At 45.8% G+C, this 18,497-nt stretch overlaps 1 protein-coding gene across 5 annotated transcripts in view; it reads left to right on the plus strand.

The window, feature by feature from the left end:
* Positions 1–1,948: 1,948 nt before the first annotated feature.
* The window catches only part of mcrs1 (microspherule protein 1), a 28,392-nt gene continuing 11,843 nt past the window's right edge, over positions 1,949–18,497 (plus strand). Inside the window, exons 1-8 of one of the 5 annotated variants that reach the window (XM_085972836.1) lie at positions 1,949–2,055; positions 4,916–5,050; positions 6,677–6,827; positions 7,723–7,861; positions 10,468–10,611; positions 13,863–13,972; positions 15,577–15,685; positions 17,195–17,333. In XM_085972836.1, the coding sequence (XP_085828962.1) occupies positions 4,987–5,050; positions 6,677–6,827; positions 7,723–7,861; positions 10,468–10,611; positions 13,863–13,972; positions 15,577–15,685; positions 17,195–17,333 (856 nt within the window). In that variant the 5' untranslated portion in view covers positions 1,949–2,055; positions 4,916–4,986. Of the gene's footprint in view, positions 2,056–2,233; positions 2,373–4,915; positions 5,051–6,676; positions 6,828–7,722; positions 7,862–10,467; positions 10,612–11,213; positions 11,279–13,862; positions 13,973–15,576; positions 15,686–17,194; positions 17,334–18,497 lie in introns of those variants that run through there. The other 4 variants (XM_085972837.1, XM_085972838.1, XM_085972841.1 and 1 more) reach the window with 4 other exon arrangements.

Genomic DNA, 18,497 nt, shown 5'->3' on the forward strand with positions numbered 1-18,497 from the left:
GGAAAGGAGTGGAACAATTACAAGAGAAAATGAAATGGGGGCCGAGCTTATGATCTGAAATTGTTGAACTCGATATTGAGTCCGGAAGGCTGCAGAGTGCCTAATCGGAAGATGAGGTGCTGTTCCTCGAGTTTACGTTGAGCTTCCGTGGAACAATACAAGAGGCTGCAGACGGTGAGGTCCGAGTGGGAATGGAGCGGTGAATTAAAATGACAGGCGACCGGATCTCATTTGTTGTTTGTGGGATGTATGCAAATTGGCAGCGACTGGATTTCAAAAGGATGTGCTTTGGAGTGTCTCAGGGATGTGATATGGTGCAATGTAAATGTAAATTCTTTCTTTATATCTTTTTCCTATGGAATGTTAGATAGGCCAATATAGTGTGAATTTAAAATGGACTTATTCTTTGAGCCAGGGAACAGGGCTTAAAGTGGGAGTAAAAAAAACGAAATAACAAAAGCCAAAAATCAGATGTCCCATTCAAGCTGCGTGGACAGGTCACTTAACTAATCCAAACTTCATGGCAGCTTGTTTGAAAACTGAGGGAACTTTAATTGTGATCAGCAGAGCAGAGCGTCAGGCAATACTGGGACACTAGCAACAGAGTGTTTTAAAACCTCAGGCATTCTGCATGTCGCAATCTTCTCCAAAATATCAATAATGCAAACCTGATGGTCATGGTCATGCTTGATATTTCCAAATCATTCTCCAGGTTTATCTGCAATTCCAAATCTAAGGCAGCCAACTACATCTATACTAGAACTGTGTGTTCCAAGAAGCCTAACGTAGGGAGAAATAAAACTTTCAGCGTTTAGTTTACATTTAGAAATTCTCCAAATGGCCCATTCAAATCATAACTATCTAGCCCAAAGTGGGACAGATGGCAAACCCCTGGAAAATGACAATATAAAAAACAAATAATAAGCAACCACTAAAGGGTAGTCTTGAAAGAAATAAAGACTTGTATTCATATGGTGCCGTTTACAACCTCAGAATGCGCTTTACAGCAAATGAAATGCTTCTGAGGCGTAGTCATTGTTGTAACATAGGAAACGTGGCAGCCAATTTGCAGATTTTTTTTTTTTTAGGTGTTGGTTGAGGGATAAATGTCGGCCAGGACACAGGGGAGAACTCCCCTAATCTTCTTCGAATAGTGCTGTGGGATCGTTTGCATCCACCTGAGAGGGCAGACAGGGCCTCAGTTTAACGTCTCATCTGAAAGACGGCACCTCCAACAGTGTCAGCCTGCAGTTTGTCGTCAAGTCTCGAGTGGGGCTTGAACCCAGAACCTGAAGAGGTGAGAGTGCTGCCAACTGAGTCAAGGCTGGCACCTGAAGCTCTGAACCTTTGTTTAAGAAGGGTCGGTAACCAGAGGATACAGATTTATGATGATCGGCAAAAGGCGAGGTGAGGAAACTTTTTTTAAAACACAGCAAGTTGTTATGATCTGGAATGCACTGCCTGAAAGGGCGGTGGAAGCAGATTCAATAGTAATTTTCTGAAGGGAATTGGATAAATACTTGAAGGGGAAAACATTTGCAGGGCTGTGGGGAAAGAGCAGGGGCGGGATTAATTGGATAGCTCTTTCAAAGAGCCGGCACAGGCACAATGGGCCAAATGGCCTCCTTCTGTGCTGTATCATTCTATGAAGTAACCTCATATTTGATATTTTTATGAATAATAAAAGCAGATACACAACAAAACAATACGTTCACAGTTTAAAGGGACTAAATAAAAGCTTGCAAATTCATTCTGAGGTACAAAACTTGCACTCCATCTACCAACTGAGGGAAGAGCTTGTGACCCGGAAATGATACGTTGGAACTGTATTTTTTTTGGGCACTATTTCAATAACGTTATAAAATTTAAACTATTGAAAGTGCCTGTGAGGAGATGAACATGCGCAAAAAAGAAAGAGAATACGTAAAAAAAAAATTGCAGCAACTCCGGCGGTGTGGCCCGGAAGTGTTTGTGGGCCGCGGCTTCGGTTAACGTGGGGCCTGCAAGCGGCGGGCGCGGACTAAATTAATAAGCTGCTTGTTTTCGTGGAAGCGGGTGAGTTTTATTTGTCGAAGTCGAGTAGGTGTGTTGATTTGCTGTGTTCGTGACTTTTCCACGCCAAGGGAGTGGCTGTGATCGAAGCGAACGGCTGCCGGATCTCTTCAGAGTTTTATTTATGTCTTTCAGTAACTTTCAGGGTCCGTGTCCGCTTCTAATATCGCCGAGTGAGCGGCGTGTGACTGGAACTGGGGCTCTGTCCTGGGAGTGTAGGTGTTTACAAGTTGTACACAAGGATGTTCCAGGGCCTGAAGGGGTTGGGGTTTATGTGAGACTCCATACTGAATTTATTGGTACATTGGAATTTATTGGAGGTACATTTTGTCTTTTTAAATTATATATACAATTGTAAACGTTTTTGTATATTTTCTTTTCCAATTCCTGCAAGGATGTCTTGCTGCAGTTGTACAGGGCCTTGGTGAGACCACACCTTGAGTATTGTGTGCAGTTTTGGTCGCCTTAACTGAGGAAGGATGTTCTTGCCATGGAGGGAGTGCAGCGAAGATTCACCAGACTGATACCTGGGATGGCAGGAATGACGTATGAGGAGAGATTGGGTCGATTGGGCTTATACTCGCTGGAGTTTAGAAGAATGAGAGGGGATCTCATTGAAACTTATAAAATTCTAACAGGACTAGCCAGACTAGATGCAGGAAGGATGTTCCCGATGGCCGGGGAGTCCAGAGCCAGGGATCACAGTCTAAGGATAAGGGGTAAGCCATTTAGGACAGAGATGAGGAGGAATTTCTTCACCCAGAGAGTGGTGAACCTGTGGAATTCGCTACCACAGAAGGCAGTTGAGGCCAATTCATTAAATATATTCAAGAAGGAGTTAGATATATTTCTTAAGGCTAAAGGGATCAAGGGATATGGGGAGAAAGCAGGGACAGGGTACTGAATTTGAATGATCAGCCATGATCTCATTGAATGGCGGAGCAGGCTCGAGGGGCCGAATGGCCTACTCCTGCTCCTATCTTCTATGTTTCTATCCCCCCTCCCAAGGCAGTGAACCCTATATAGGTAACTTCTGGAACTGTGGTAGTTTTTCATGTGTGAGCCTAAATTATATGGTGTACTATTTGACTGAGCGGCATCACAGTCAAGCCTGATACGATAGCAAAATACTGCGGATGCTAGAAATCCGAAATAACAACAGAAAACGCTGGAAAAACTCAGCAGGCCAGGGCAGCATCCGTGGAGAGAGAAACAGAGTTAACGTTTCAGGTCGATGACCTTTCGTCCGAACTGGAAAAAAGCAGGAAATGGAAAGCAGGTTTAGGGGGCTGGGAAAAGGGGGAGGGGATGAAAGAACAAACTGGAAGGTCAGTGATAGGATAGAAAGCAGGAGAGATTAAGAGATATTCAAGGCGAGAGGAGGTGGTAATAGGACGGGTTAAGGGGCAGTTGGGGCCGGGAAACTGTTAAAGTGGCGGAGGACGTCGGAAGAGTCGCGGATGTAGGTGGGAAGAGACTGGATAAGGGGAGAAAAAATAGAGTCGAGATAGGAAGAGATAAGTTCCGTGGGGCAAGAACAGGCTGAGACGATGGGTCTTCACCTACAGTTGTTTTTAATAGTGATGTGTTTGTGGTGATTTAGGCAGCAGTCCAATACAAGTTCATGCATAAAGTAGGTAATTTGTTTGTCAAAAATTCTGCAATTATGCTCTCCTGTTCAGCTGTTTTTCTGGGAGCAAGATGTGATCCTGGGGTAACAACAGAAAATGCTGGAAAAACTCAGCAGGCCAGCCAACATCCGTGGAGAGAGAAATAGTCAACGTTTCGGGTCGAAACCCTTCTACAAAACCTGTATATGATCCTGGGGCTTCAGTGATGCACATTTAACCAGGATCTTACATTAACAGACCAGAGTCTGTTGTGGGACATGGGTTTCCACATGTCCCACACCACCCAAACAGCCTGAACCAAAGTCTCTGTGATGACTGCCGTGGGGCATTATCCTTTGTCGTCCTCTTCAGCCTCTCTGCAGCATTTGAGACAGTTGACCAAACCATCCTCCTCCAACAGCTCTCTGTTGTCCAGCTTGGTGGGCCTGCCCCCTCTTGGTTCCACTCTTACCTATCTGATTGGAGCCAGAGCATCTGCAGCAATGGCTTTTTTTCCAGCCCTCACACCATTGATCCAAGTCCAGCAAGGATCTATCCTTGGTCTCCTCTTCCTCATGGGGGTCATCTTCCACATGTACACTGATCACACCTAGGTCGACCTCTCCATCACCTCTCTCGACCCCTCCACTGTCTCTGTCAGGTTGCCATAGTGGATTGTAAGGGTGCAATACAACTCGAGTCAAGTTAAAGGTCAGAGTCCTGTGCGCACTGAGGCTGGGAGGTGTAAGGTGACTTTCAGCACGTGGTCACACACTACTTCTAGTTTGCATTGGATGCAGTATAACTCCGATCCCTTGCAAAACCTAGGCACTTCTGGACAATTGTGTCACTTGGGGAATTTTCTAAACTTTTCAATATTGTTAAAATGGGGACTCCTGGACACACTGTCCTAATATTAAAAATTAAGATGCCTGGTGGGGAGGAGCTCTGCAGAGGTATCCAAACACAGCTACACAGAGCTGCTTCTTGCCGGATTCAGTGCAGTGCAGAGCACAGCTAACAGTATAACTCCAGTCTGCTGCTTGAGACTGGTATCTGTCGTGTAGCTGCAGCAGAACATGTAAGAAACGGGTGTAAAGCGGTGTATATAATGGAGGTTGGGTGTTTGAAAAGGTATTTGTAGAACAAAAAGTTAAGTCAGGCAGACCTCCAAAATGGAAGGGAAAACAAAGGAATGTGAACTTGCTGGAGACATTGATTTCAAGTTTTTTTTTGTTGAATTTGTTTTACAGATCTACAAGCTCTTGATCAATGAGACAGTTTTGAACGGAAAGCTTCGCCCTGTGACCGATTGCCACGGATAATGAGTAATTCTGCTTCGTCTAGTCAGAATAGCTCTCTTCTGGAGGGCAGGAGTTTAGATAAAGGTATTGTATACTCTGGTGCTGGTGGGGGGGGTGGGGGGGGACTTTATTAGTCTGTAGAAAGGCTGTTTGATGTTGCTCAGGGGTGTCCAAACTATGGCCCACATTCAACCCCTGAGCCCTGGTAATCTGGTCCATTGCTTCTAACTCTACCCTGCTGGTTTTCCCTGTTAGATTTTTGTGGACCTGGAAGTTTGGGAAGGGCTGGTTTTAGCACTGCTGTCTCGTTGGTGGATAAATCCTAAATCGGAACACCGAGATCTGTTAGCATTAGCAACGTGAGATATTTGCAAATTAATGGGAACGTGGACTTAAACTTTACACACAGCCCCCCGAGACTCCATGAGCACTAAAGTGGTTCATGGAGACAAAAAAGCTTGGACGGTCCTAATGTCGGTTATAGTAGTTGCCATTTTGGTTGTTTGCTACTTTAGTTCAGTGGTCCATTTAGAAACATAGAAGATAGGAGCAGGAGTAGGCCATTCGGCCCTTCGAGCCTGCTCCGCCATTCAATGAGATCATGGCTGGCTGGAGAGGTACCACCAATGCTGCCTCCGCAAGATCCTGCAAATCCATTGGCAGGATAGGCGCACCAACGTCGGTGTTCTTGCTCAGGCCAACATCCCCAGCATCGAAGCTTTGACCGCGCTCGATCAGCTCCGATGGACGGGTCACATTGTCCGCATGCCAGATACGAGACTCCCCTCCTATTACCGTCTCGCCTTGAATACCTCTTAATGTCTCTTCACTTCCCTTTTGTTCTTTCATCCCCTCCCCCATTTCCCAGCCCCCAAACTGGCCTTTTAATCTGTTTCCTTTCCTGCCTTTTTTCTCAGTTCTGATGAAAGGTCCTCGACCTGAAACGTTGACTCTGTTTCTCTCTCCACGGATGTTGCCCTGGCCTGCTGAGTTTATCCAGCGTTTTCTGTTGTTATTTCTGTTTTTCAGATGTTGATTGAGGGCTAAATATTGGCCAGGACACTGGGGAGAACTCTCCTGCTCTACCCCAGCAATGGTTAGCTTTCAGGAGATGAGCCGGGGAGAGGTTTAGCAAAACAAACCTCTTGTGAATGAAAGGCTAAAGTCGCTTCAGTTAACAGGCTTGAATACAATAAGTGTAAATAGATAGTGCGTACCTTAGAACAATACAGAAGTCACGTAGAGTCACCGCATTAAACTGAATAATTCAATCTTTTCTGGAATCTGATTGCCTAGCTGTACAGGAAACTTTTTTTTTATCCGGCACGGACGGGACCGACGGGGTGCCGGTTCATCAAAAATTCCGGATAACCGAGCGCTATAGTAAAAGATACGGAGCTGAGAGCTCCGTATAAAGCAACAAACCCTGTTGCTTAGCAACAGGTTCAGAACAATGGCCACAAGTTCCAAGCGTATCTGTAGCTTAGCAACAGCTGCAGCCACACCCTTGCACAGCAACAGATCGAGGAAGGCAAGTAATAAAACTTACCTGAACCTACTCCTGAATTTTGCCGGTTAACCGAGATTTACGGTTATTTAGGTGCCGGTAAATTGAAAGTTTCCTGTATATTGGATCATGTGGCTGGTAAAGCTCGTATGTTTTTAACTGAACTAATAAGCACGCTTTCTCTCTCATTCCTTTCTTTGAAGCTGAGCAGCAGTGTACACTGGGTACTATTGGGACAAGGCTTATGTCGACGGGGCCTGTGGGGAGATCTGATGGGGACCAGTCTCCCTCGGCGCAGAAACGCTCCGCAACTCAAGCTTTCAGCCTACTTCCCAAACGCAGGAGCTCCTCCAGGTAACACAGGGGTGCGAATAATCTGCCTCTTCAGCTAACCCACTGGCTCTTTTACACCTTATTTATATTACAGTGCCACTTCTACGCAAAAGGGATCTACACTGTGTTGCTGGCCCCCCCCCCCCCCCCCCCCCCCCTCCCCCCCACCACCTGATCCTCTGAATGCTGTCTATGCTGTGGGGTGGAGTTCTGAGTACTGGCGCTGGCTAAGAAACAAGATTGTGCACATGCAGTCGCTTCCAAGTCGCAGTTGAAGTTTGGCAACAAACAGCTCGCAGTGGCAGTGATTGCCATTTCCGTTTGCCCTCAGTTCCACTGAGATGGTGTGTGCACCTAGTGAGGTGTGTGCACTACCTTGCTTACGCTATAGAAGTGCCTGCGACAAGAACATTTGCCATTAAAGACCTTTTTTTGTAGTATAAATGGAGCATGCAACTAGGATACCTAATGTACCAGCGGGCCTCCACGGATCGACCCCTTCGATGCAGCACTGGCTGGGTTCACCTGATCAGAGTCTGCACACTCTAAACGGAGACGTTTATTGGAGGAATTAACTGATGAGAATTTGTGAAGAGCTTCAAACTCCCGGAAGCTCTGTCCACCCCTCAGTTTTAAAGCTTGTTGCCTGGTGTTCTTCCTGCTCCCTCCCCCATATTTCCATGCACGCTTGGCTGTGTAAATGGAGGCTTGACAGTTGATGAAATGATCTGAAAATTATTTTTTTGATTTATGTTCTACTATTGGAGTATAAGTAAATAGATAGTGTGTACTTTAGAACAGTAATTCTACTAACTGGAGCAACTAGGCCAGGCTTCCTATTCCTCCAGTGCCACATTGTTCTGTCATTTTCTTTCGCACCACTGACGGACCACTCTTGCATTGTTCCCTCTTTCAGATCCATAAAACGCAAGAAGTTTGACGATGAGCTAGTTGAGAGCAGCCTGGCTAAATCTTCCACTCGGGCAAAGGGCCCAACGGGAATGGAACCTGGCCGATACTCCGGCAGTGAGCCATCATCCAACGAGAAGAAAAAAGTATGTACTACACACACAGACACAGACATACACAAATGCTGAAAATACAGAGCAGGTCTGTCAGCATTTGGAGAGGCAAAAAGGGAAGATTAGTCTTGATAAAGGGTTTTGACCCGAAACGTTAACTCTAATTTCTCTCCACGGATGTTGCCTAGCCTGCTGAGTTTTTCCAGCATTTTCTGTTATAAGGGAAGATTAATGTTTGGCCAAGCTGATGGAGCTTCTATGTATTTCCATTTCTAGCCCCTTTGGTTCTTCTTTCAGATTTCCACCGTCTGCAGTTTTTTTCCTTTTTATTTCTACACAATTTAGGCACTTGGTTAATGGGAATAGCATTTTCTAAATTTACCGAGGGGCTCATTCCCATATATATGTTACTGTTTGGTTAAGTAGAGCAACATAGAGAAAGTCTTGCTTGCTGCGAGGCGTTTCCATTGAGCTGTTTTGTTCCAAATTAGAGTGACTCAGTGAGTAAATGCTGAATAGCGCTGCCTCTACACATGGCATCCAGCAGTGGAGTTGGAGTATGATGCAAGGCAAAGATACAATTGGATTGGGAACAGTCACAAACCGCCTGAACTTTACTCCCAAAGTTTGGCATTGTCTTGAATCTTTCAGTGGTGGTATTGCCTTGCGCCATTCTTCAACCTATCCATTGAGAGAGAGACCTCTGCATTGCAGCTCTGTACGACACTTCCCGACGCTCACCGCTTGCATCAAGGATCACAAATGAAAAAAGACTTGCATTTATACAGCACCGTTCACGACCACCGGACCTCCCAAAGCGCTTTACAGCCAATGAGGTGCTTTTTGAAGTGTAGTCACTGCTGTAATGTAGGAAACGCAGCAGTCAATTTGTGCACAGCAAGCTCCCACAAACAGCAATGTGATAATGACAAGATGATCTGTTTTAGTGATGTTGATTGAGGGATAAATATTGGCCCAGGACACCGGGGATAACTCCCCCTGCTCCTCTTCGAAAGAGTGTCGGGATCTTTTACACCCACCTGAGAGAGCAGACGGGGCCTCGGTTTAATGTGTCATCCGATAGACGGCACCTCCGACAGTGCAGCACTCCCTCAGGACTGCACTAGAGCGTAAGCCTAGATTTTTGTGCTCAAGTTCCTGGAGTGGGACTTGATCACACAACCTTCTGACTCGGAGGCGAGGGTGCTGCCCACTGAGCCACAGCTAATGAACCAAAGGAGGCGGACACCGAAATCTGTGCTGGATCCTCGAACAGTTAAATTATGCATTAGTTTCTCTCTTGTTATGAGAACTAGCTAATGACTTGTGTGCAGATTCCAGGTACATTGGATTGGGTGTGAACATGAGCTAAACGACACTCCAAAAGCAGAAATTGCTAGAAATTTGCAACAGTTCAATTAGCATCTGAAAGACAAAAATAGGTTAACATTTTGGTTGTGACCCTTTATCAGAACTGACGTGATCAGGCTGGAGGGGCTTCTTCAGAGAACGGACCCAAAAAATGGGAGGTCAAGGGGGAAAAATTGAGTTGCGCCCCCTTTGGGGTGCTAGCGCCTCGAAAAAATTAGCGTCCTCGCGGCCGAAATTCATCAGTAGCGCCCCAAGGGGGAAGTGGGGCGCTACTGGAGGCACCCCGCCTCCCTCTTGGGGTGCTGCAGCGCGCACGTCGCGCCGCGGTATAGCAGGCCGCCTTCCCCTTAAAGGGGAGGAGTCTTGCGCAGGGCGACCTGGGGCCCAGCTGGGCCACCAGGGATCGGAGTGCCGGCAAAAGAGCCCAGCACTCCGTGGGGGGGGGACGGCAACGGGGGCAGGCGGCCAGCAACAAAAATGGCCGCCCGGCACCTGGCCTTTAATTAGCGCCGCAGGTAGGCCCCCCCCCTGACCCTGTCGGACATGGCGTCCGGCGGTAAGTCAGGGGGCACTACCGAAGATCGCGGCCGGGGTGCTGTGCACGGGGATGACGTCATAGCCGGCAGCGCAGTGCCGTGGGGCGCTAACGGTTACCGCCGCTAACCTCTTGGGGTGCTAACTGGAGGCGCAAAGCAACCGAATTTTTCCCCCAAGCGTTCAAACATGCTAACTATTTTCACTGAGGCAGCTATTGGCTTTAATAGACTGTAAATGGATTTTAAAATGGCCTGTTTCTGTGCTGTAAATTTCTATAATTCTATGTAAAAAGGTGGAAAGAGAATAATGCCTGACTGAGACCTTTGTGTAGTGCGCAGCACTTTTTATACCTCTTCCCAGCTTTTTAAAATCTGCTGTGTAGGCTGTTCAAACCATTGGCTGCCAGTTCGAATGATGTTTCACATGTGATTCTTTCCTCTTTCAGATGCTGACTGACTTGCTGTACATTTCCAGCATTTTCTGTTTTTATTGCAAACTTCTATCAATTGAGATTTCCATTTTAACTTTTGTATACCCACTGAAATAACAGGTGTATTCTCCCAATTTTATTCTGAAACCTAGATGTTAGATGAAAACTTTAATCTGGTAACTAAATAGTTTGTGCAGGAATGGATTGTTCAAGCACTGGGCTAGCTGTAGAAGTGTCCTGTCCAGGCCATGTTCTTGGTTAGCATTTAATACAACCCTATGTCTCTTTTAAAAAAAATCAGATATCAAAGTCCACCGCAGTGCCATCAGCTCCCAGCAGCATCGCCAAGCGACTGAAGAAAAGCAAGCAACCACTTCAAGTCACAAAGGATCTTGGACGATGGAAACCAACAGATGACTTGCTGTTAATAAATGCAGTCTTGCAGGTAAAGTGGAGGGGGCGGGGGAGAGATTCGAGTTTTACAAATATTGGATCAAAGTAGCTTTTCTCTTCGAACTCTACATAACGGAGGCCTGTATTCTCTGAGATTTGGAACCTTGTATCCAGTGTTTCCCCCCCCCCCCCCCTCTTTTTTGTGGGTGCGCGGTCCCTTTAATGGGCTGTGCGGCCCATTCAAATTTACTTGCAGCATCCTGTGGGTCATCTTCTGAATGTAACCAAGAACCTAACTAATCCGAAAACAAAAGCACGATACTGCGGATGCTGGAAATCGGAAATAAAAGCTGAAAATGCTGTTAATACTCAGCAGGCCAGGCAGCATCTGTGGAGAGAGAAACCGAGTTAACGTTTCGGGGCGACGACCGAGCTAATTCTGCTGGACACTGTCCTTTTAACGAGAAGCAAGTAATCGGTCTACTCCAATGTAAATTCTATATGCCACAATGTTAATTAATTTAAATAGTTTGAAACCTGGAAGTACACTTAGTACCACACAAACTCATCTTTGCTTTATCCCATTTCCACCCCCCCTTTTTTGTATCTCCCCCCCCCCCCCCCCCCCCCCCCCCGCCATACACAAATCCCTGGATAAGGCGGCAGTTAGGCGACCTATTCACGTAACTGCCAGTACTACTTGAGCTGGTTTCTAGGAGGTTGGTTTCCAATTTTAGTGCTCTTTGTATGTTTTTTTAAAACCCTTTTCAGTTCCTGACCTCTTGTCTAAGTTGCCTTGTAATCTACAAAAGTGATTGTGCCTACATAACAGTCCAAAAAGTAACTCGCTTTGAGATGTTTTGCTAATGTGCGGTGCTATATTTTTCTTCAATTAGCTCCATCTCCAACCTACCCCATTCATCTTCCTGTATTCCGTTGCAACCATCACCTTTATTCAACTGGATGACTGCATTGTTGCATCTTTGCATTTATTTATGTAAGGAGACAAAACTGGGTCCAGACAAGCAGAAAATATTCTGAATTTCAGACCATGGCCTTATCTGAGGAAGGATGTTCTTGCCATGGAGGGAGTGCAGCGAAGATTCACCAGACTGATACCTGGGATGGCAGGAATGACGTATGAGGAGAGATTGGGTCGATTGGGCTTATATTCGCTGGAGTTTAGAAGAATGAGAGGGGATCTCATTGAAACTTATAAAATTCTAACAGGACTAGATGCAGGAAGGATGTTCCCGATGGCTGGGGAGTCCAGAACCAGGGGTCACAGTCTAAGGATAAGGGGTAAGCCATTTAGGACAGAGATGAGGAGGAATTTCTTCACCCAGAGAGTGGTGAACCTGTGGAATTCTCTGCCACAAAAGGCAGTTGAGGCCAATTCATTAAATATATTCAAGAAGGAGTTAGATATGTTTCTTAAGGCTAAAGGGATCAAGGGATATGGGGAGAAAGCAGGGACAGGGTACTGAGTTTGGATGATCAGCCATGATCTCATTAAATGGCAGAGCAGGCTCGAGGGGCCGAATGGCCTACTCCTGCTCCTATCTTCTATGTTTCTATACGTTCAGCTTTATTGTAGCACCCGATTCTTGTCACTGGGTGGTGCTACAGTGTTGCTTTCATTTATAGAGAAGTGATGAGAAACTGAGAGGAAGAGTTAAAGGGGGTATGGGTAGAATAGAAGTTAAGAAAAGTAGACGAGGAAGACGGAAGGAAGCAGTGAATTGAGAGGAAGTCAAATCAAATTTTAGACCAAAACTGATCTTTTGTAAAGTTAGAATGGGTCAGAACGGAGGAATAAATATGAGCCGCATTATTCATGGACTAAGGTGTATGGCGCTTTGCAGTGTCATAGATGATCATAGAATAGTGCAGCACAGAAGGAGGCCATTTGGCCCATTGAGTCTGCCCCGGCTTTTTCGAAGAGTAATCCAGTTAGTCCCACTGCCCCGCCCTTTCCCCATATCCCTGCATTTATCCTTTTGAAAGCCACTATTGAATTTGTTTCCACCACCCTATCAGGCAGTGCGATCCAAATCCTAACCACTCGTTGTGTAAAAAAGTTTTTCCTCATGTTGCCTCTGGTTCTTTTGCCAATCACCTTGAATCTGCGCCCTCGCATTATTGACCCTTCAGCCATTGGAAACAGTTTCTCTTTATTTATTCTATCTAATCCCAGTTGTTTCTTGTCGGCAGTCAGGTTGCTAGGCAATAATTGTTTAGTTCGGGATTTTCTCCAGTGAGTGAGCGAGACATGTTTAAACAGTAAGTATGTTTTGTTCTGCCCATAAATTAAACTAATAGTTTCATGAAAATTGTAGCTTATGGGTTGAGCACCTGGTATAAGTCTGAATGAACGTCTCCATTGCAGCCTACTGAATCTGTAGTGAATGACCCCACCAGTTTTCTCTTTTTTTTTAAATTCTCTGAGCTCAGGAGGGGATCAAGGTTCCTGCTCCTGATCACTATCGTGTGACCCCTGCCAGAAAATGTAGATGTGAGATGAGGGGTGAGGAGAGAATCTGTCTCGGCTGGGATGCCCCATATATTTGAATAGTGCTGACACTGCCTGGGTTATACTCAATGAACGGCTACTTGGCTGAAGTACTGGAGGGTTGGCCGCATCTGGGGAACTATACCCCAGCACGAGTCACCACCTTTAGGAGAGAAGTGATTAAAATGGCGTTGGATGTGGTGGGGGTGAGCGGGAAAGGGAATGAATGTAGAGAAAGACATACAGGAAACTTTCGATTTACCAGCACCTAAATAACCGGAAATCACGGTTAACCGGCAAAATTCAGGAGTAGGTTCAGGTAACTTTTATTACTTGCCTTCCTCCATGTGTTGCTGTGCAAGGGTGTGGCTGCAGCTGTTGCTAAGCTACAGAGATGCTTGCAACTTGTGGCCATTGTTCTGAAGCTGTTGCTAAGCAACGGGGTTTGTTGCTTTATACGGAACTCTCCGCTCCGTACCTTTTACTACAGCGCTCGGTTATCCGGAATTTTTGATGAACCGGCACCACGTCGGTCCCGTCCATGCCGGATTAAAAAAAAGTTTCCTGTACAAGGTACCTGCCTCGTGTCTTGTGTAACTGGAATGGTCTGCAACTGAAAGAATACTGGATCATCCTGTGCTGCAGTTGTCGAACATGTAGATATCTATTAATAATAATTGATAGATATATAGATAATGTTAACCTGCCCGCCAGTGGTATCTGTACGCTAAATTTTACAGTAAATGCTACCGCCCTTTTTAGGGTCTGATGTTGCATTTTTTGAATTGCAGACAAATGACTTGACTGCAGTGCACCTTGGGGTGAAGTTCAGCTGTCGCTTCACGCTACGGGAGATCCAGGAGCGGTGGTACGCACTGCTGTACGATCCAGTTATATCCAAGTAAGTGAAATGAGTGTAAAACCGGTTGAGCTGCATTATAAGGCAATGTGACAATATTCCACTACCCCTGTCCCCTCTTATTTTAGAATGAATTGCAATGTTCTGCTCCTCAAGGTGTGGGAAGCTGGTGCTGAGGATTGGAACCGTTTCCACTTTGGGCATCCAATGTCGGCATCGGGTACAACACTGTTGGATGTGGAGCAAAGCTCCCTCTTCTCTGACCCCACTTCAGAAGAGCACCCCCTACTGCACTAGAGTGACATTTTGCCTGCCGGATATGCCAATTTGTACTGAAATTGGGGCAGTTTTGTGTGGTGGGCTTGTCCTGTGGCTCAAACTCAATCCATGCAGGACCCTTACAGCCAGCAGATAGAGAAAATGTTTATCCCATCAACTGGACTGGATTTAAATCCAGGTTAGAGACAAAAGGTCAATGTTTAAGTCACCCTACCCCCTATTTTAGGTTTGACATTGGCCATTTAAATTTTTCTCCCCTTTTTAGCCCGTACCATTCTTCCTCCTCCTTCACCACCTCCCCACCAGTGCCAAGCACCAGTTATCCTGATGAGGCAAGCTGCTGGCCTATTCTTAGCTTCCTGTTAGCACTGCCAGAAAGTGTTGCCGAGTGGGCAGGGGTGTGAACCATCAGGAGAATTAGCGTAGAATCATAGAAATTTATGGCAGAGAAGGAGGCCATTCGGCCCATCATGTCCGCGCCAGCCAACAAAGAGCTCTCCAGCCTAATCCCACTTTCCAGCTCTTGGTCCGTAGCCCTGTGGGTTACGGCACTTCAAGCGCATATCCAAGTACTTTCTTAAATGTGATGAGGGTTTCTGCCTCTACCACCCTTTCAAGCAGTGAGTTCCAGACCCCCACCACCCTCTGGGTGAAAAAAGTTCTCCTCAACTCCCCTCTAAACCTCCAACCAATGACTTTAAATCTATGCCCCCTGGTGTTTGACCTCTCATGGCAAATCTTGAGCCCAAACCCAGATGGCACCTCTACGATACAGCATATTGATACACCAGTGTACTTCCCCGCTTAATGATGAACTTACATTTAAAACAAATCTGTCTCTGGTATAATTGCTGTGATTTAAGATCATTACATTCGTGGAAGACAATGAATGATTGATTGTCGTCACTTTTACTTATTGAAGTGCAACAATGAATCGACCAGTAATTTTTCTCCATTGTCACTTAGTTGCATTCACTATTTCCCAGCACTCAATCATTACAACTTCATCAATCAAAATTGAAATGTTACATATTCAGTCAACTCTTCATTCAAGTTATCTATCATTCAAATTTTTTATCATTAACTTGCCACTTTGTTAATTCAAATGATTGGATAATTCATATTTTTAGCGCAAAGACAACAAATGATCAGGAGTAGACTGTAACTAATCGGAGATAGTTCAAGGTTGAAATGTGATTGTAGGTTTCAGCTGTGTGCAAATTGCTCAAGCTTTGCGCCACGTCAGCAGAGCTTTTGGATTTCACAACTGTCTCTTAACTCCTTCCTCCCTATCTATCTCGTGAGTAAGTCTTGACATTGAAAGTTCATGCTAACCCAGATCTCTTACTAGCTCTTTGTTCTTTCAGACTGGCTTGTCAGGCAATGAGACAGCTTCACCCTGAAGCGATTGCAGCAATTCAGGCCAAGGCTCTCTACAGCAAGGCAGAGGAGCAACAGTTGGCAAAGATTGGATCGGTAATCCTTGCAGTATTTTCCATAGGGGCAAAATACATTCTGATTGAATTATCTTTTCAAACTGGACGTTGGGGTAGGGGGAGGATTGCTACCAGTCCAAGACTTGGAAGTGGATTAGATTTTCTGCAGAATAATGCGCACAATGAAGAGCGTGTCGCAAACCTGTTGAGGGGTTCTGATTTGATGCCAGCTCTGCTGAGTTAGTTGAATTCAGCCAAGGCAACTGTTTGGGCAGGGAACAATGCAGCGCCCCAACAATAGGGGAAAAGTCATCCAAGGTCCCTGTCCCTGACTGCTATCCGGTGATTGCTTTTGGAAAGTTCTTGTGGGCGAACATTGGATGGGGCCGAAGTTATGATGCACTCTACAACTGAATAGTCTGGTGGCATTGTCTCGGCTCACACATGGAGAATGGCCATTAGAGTGAAGCACTGGAGGACTGCTGGTACTTGCTGGAGCTGTTCTCCAGCAAACCTTGGTGCCTTCAGAAGAGGGGAGGAAGTGTGTGCGTGCACATGCATGCAGTAATAAAACATTTAATGAGTCTCGATGCTGGAAATCCGAAATAACAACAGAAAATGCTGGAAAAACTCAGCAGGCCGGGCAACATCCGTGGAGAGAAATTAGAGTTGACGTTTTGGGTCGAAACCCTTTTTCAGAATTGGAAAGGAAATAAAATAGATCGAAGGCAGGGCTGCGATAGAACAAAAGAAGTAAAAGAGACATTAAGAGGTATTCAAAACCAGACGAGATGGTAATAGGACAGTGGAGACAAAAGACGGCTCAGATTAGGTGTGAAGTGTACTGGCAGGATGAGAGACAGCTGCCATGTGGGAGCGAGAACAAAAAAAAAGGAAAGGGGGGTGGAAGGGAAGACCTATTACATTTTTACTTATAATTTTTTTCCCACCCCTTTGTTTTGGGTCTTCCCTTTTTCCCCCCCCCCCCCCCCCCCTTTTCCTTTTTTTTCTCTCTCCCACATGGCAGCTGTCTCTCATCCTGCCAGTACACTTCACACCTAATCTGAGCCGTCTTTTGTCTCCACTGTCCTATTACCATCTCGTCTGGTTTTGAATACTGCTTAATGTCTCTTTTTTACTTCTTTTGTTCTATCGCAGCCCTGCCTTCGATCTACTTTATTTCCTTTCTAGTTTTGAAAAAGGGTTAGACCCGAAACGTCAATTCTAATTTCTCTCCACGGATGTTGCCTGGCCTGCTGAGTTTTTCCAGCATTTTCTGTTGTTATTTAATGAGTCTCCCTAGTACCAGGAAACATAATAAAACATTTCAATAAAATCCTAACCTATCTGACCGTGCTCAATTTAAATACCCTTGGATGTGCAATTTAATTGGAGCTGGTCCCTAAATAAGCCAGGCATCTTTCTTCTGTTTGGGAGATGAAAGTTTTTACATGTCTTTGCCTGGACGTCATAACCTTCTGATGGGGCAATGCTGACAGAAAATTCCGACATTGTTTACCATTCCTTATTTTTTCTGTTCCGCCCACAGACCAGTCAGCCCATGCTGGACACCTTTCAGGAGTTGCTGAACAAACACCCAAATGTTTTCTATCAGTCACGCACTGCCAAATCCCTGCAGGTTCATTGGCAGCTGATGAAACAGTACTACCTCTTGGAAGATCAAACAGGTAAAAGCATGTTGGCTGTGTGGCCGCTGAGCGGGCAATAGCCATTGATCCACCGCTTTCTGCATATCCTCGGCTGTTGAAGTGACTTCCCTGTCTGCTGATGAGGGCCACTTTATTTTAACTTGTCCCTGGTGTATGCCCTCGTATCCCCTTCGAGCCTGGCGAGGCGCTGGTGGTCGTGGATGACCTAGGTGCCTGCTATCCTGATTTGCCTTGTGATGTGGAGGTGAGATGATGTAGATTGGTTCAACCAGATAACTCAAATATTAGCGAGCTTCTCTCAATGGGTACACGGACTGTTCCCTGTGGAAGATCAGTCTAATTGAATGGTGGAACAGGCTCGAGGGACTGAATGGCCTCCTCCTGTCCCCATGTTCCTCTACTGAGGTGTACAAATCAGGGAAGTCCTAGATTTGTGCTAAGTCAGCTGATCTCAACCAGGGCAACAGAATCCCCCAGGACCTGATTGTCCTGACCCTCGCTGGACAGTGGATGTTGACTGAGGACGGGATCAGGCTTGGCTCTGTTGCCCCCCCCCACCCCATACAATTTAAATAAACCTGCTGATGAGGTAAGCCATTTAGGACAGAGATGAGGAGGAATTTCTTCACCCAGAGAGTGGTGAACCTGTGGAATTCTCTACCACAGAAGGCAGTTGAGGCCAATTCATTAAATATATTCAAGAAGGAGTTAGATATATTTCTTAAGGCTAAAGGGATCAAGGGATATGGGGAGAAGGCAGGGACAGGGTACTGAGTTTGGATGATCAGCCATGATCTCATTAAATGGACTCGAGGGGCCGAATGGCCTACTCCTGCTCCTGTCTTCTATATTTCTATGAGGTCTGTAATCTCCTCCAGCCCCACACCCCACCCCGAGATCTCTGCGCTCCTCTAATTCTGGCCTCTTGAGCATCCCTAATTTGAATCGCTCCACCATTGGCGGCTGTGCCTTCAGCTGCCAAAGCTCTGGAATTCCCTCCCTAAACCTCTCCGCCTCTCTTTCCTCCTTTTAAGACGCTCCTTAAAACCTACCTCTTTGACCAATCATCTACCCATATATCTCCTTATGTGGCTTGGTGTCAAATTTTGTTCTATAACGCTCCTGTGAAGCGCCTCGGGACGTTTTACTATGTTAAAGGCACTATATAAATGCAAGTTGTTG

The sequence above is a fragment of the Somniosus microcephalus genome, chromosome 33 (assembly GCF_052327205.1).
Source record: "Somniosus microcephalus isolate GS21.2 chromosome 33, FLI_Smic_1.0, whole genome shotgun sequence".
NCBI classification, from domain to species: Eukaryota; Metazoa; Chordata; class Chondrichthyes; order Squaliformes; family Somniosidae; genus Somniosus; species Somniosus microcephalus.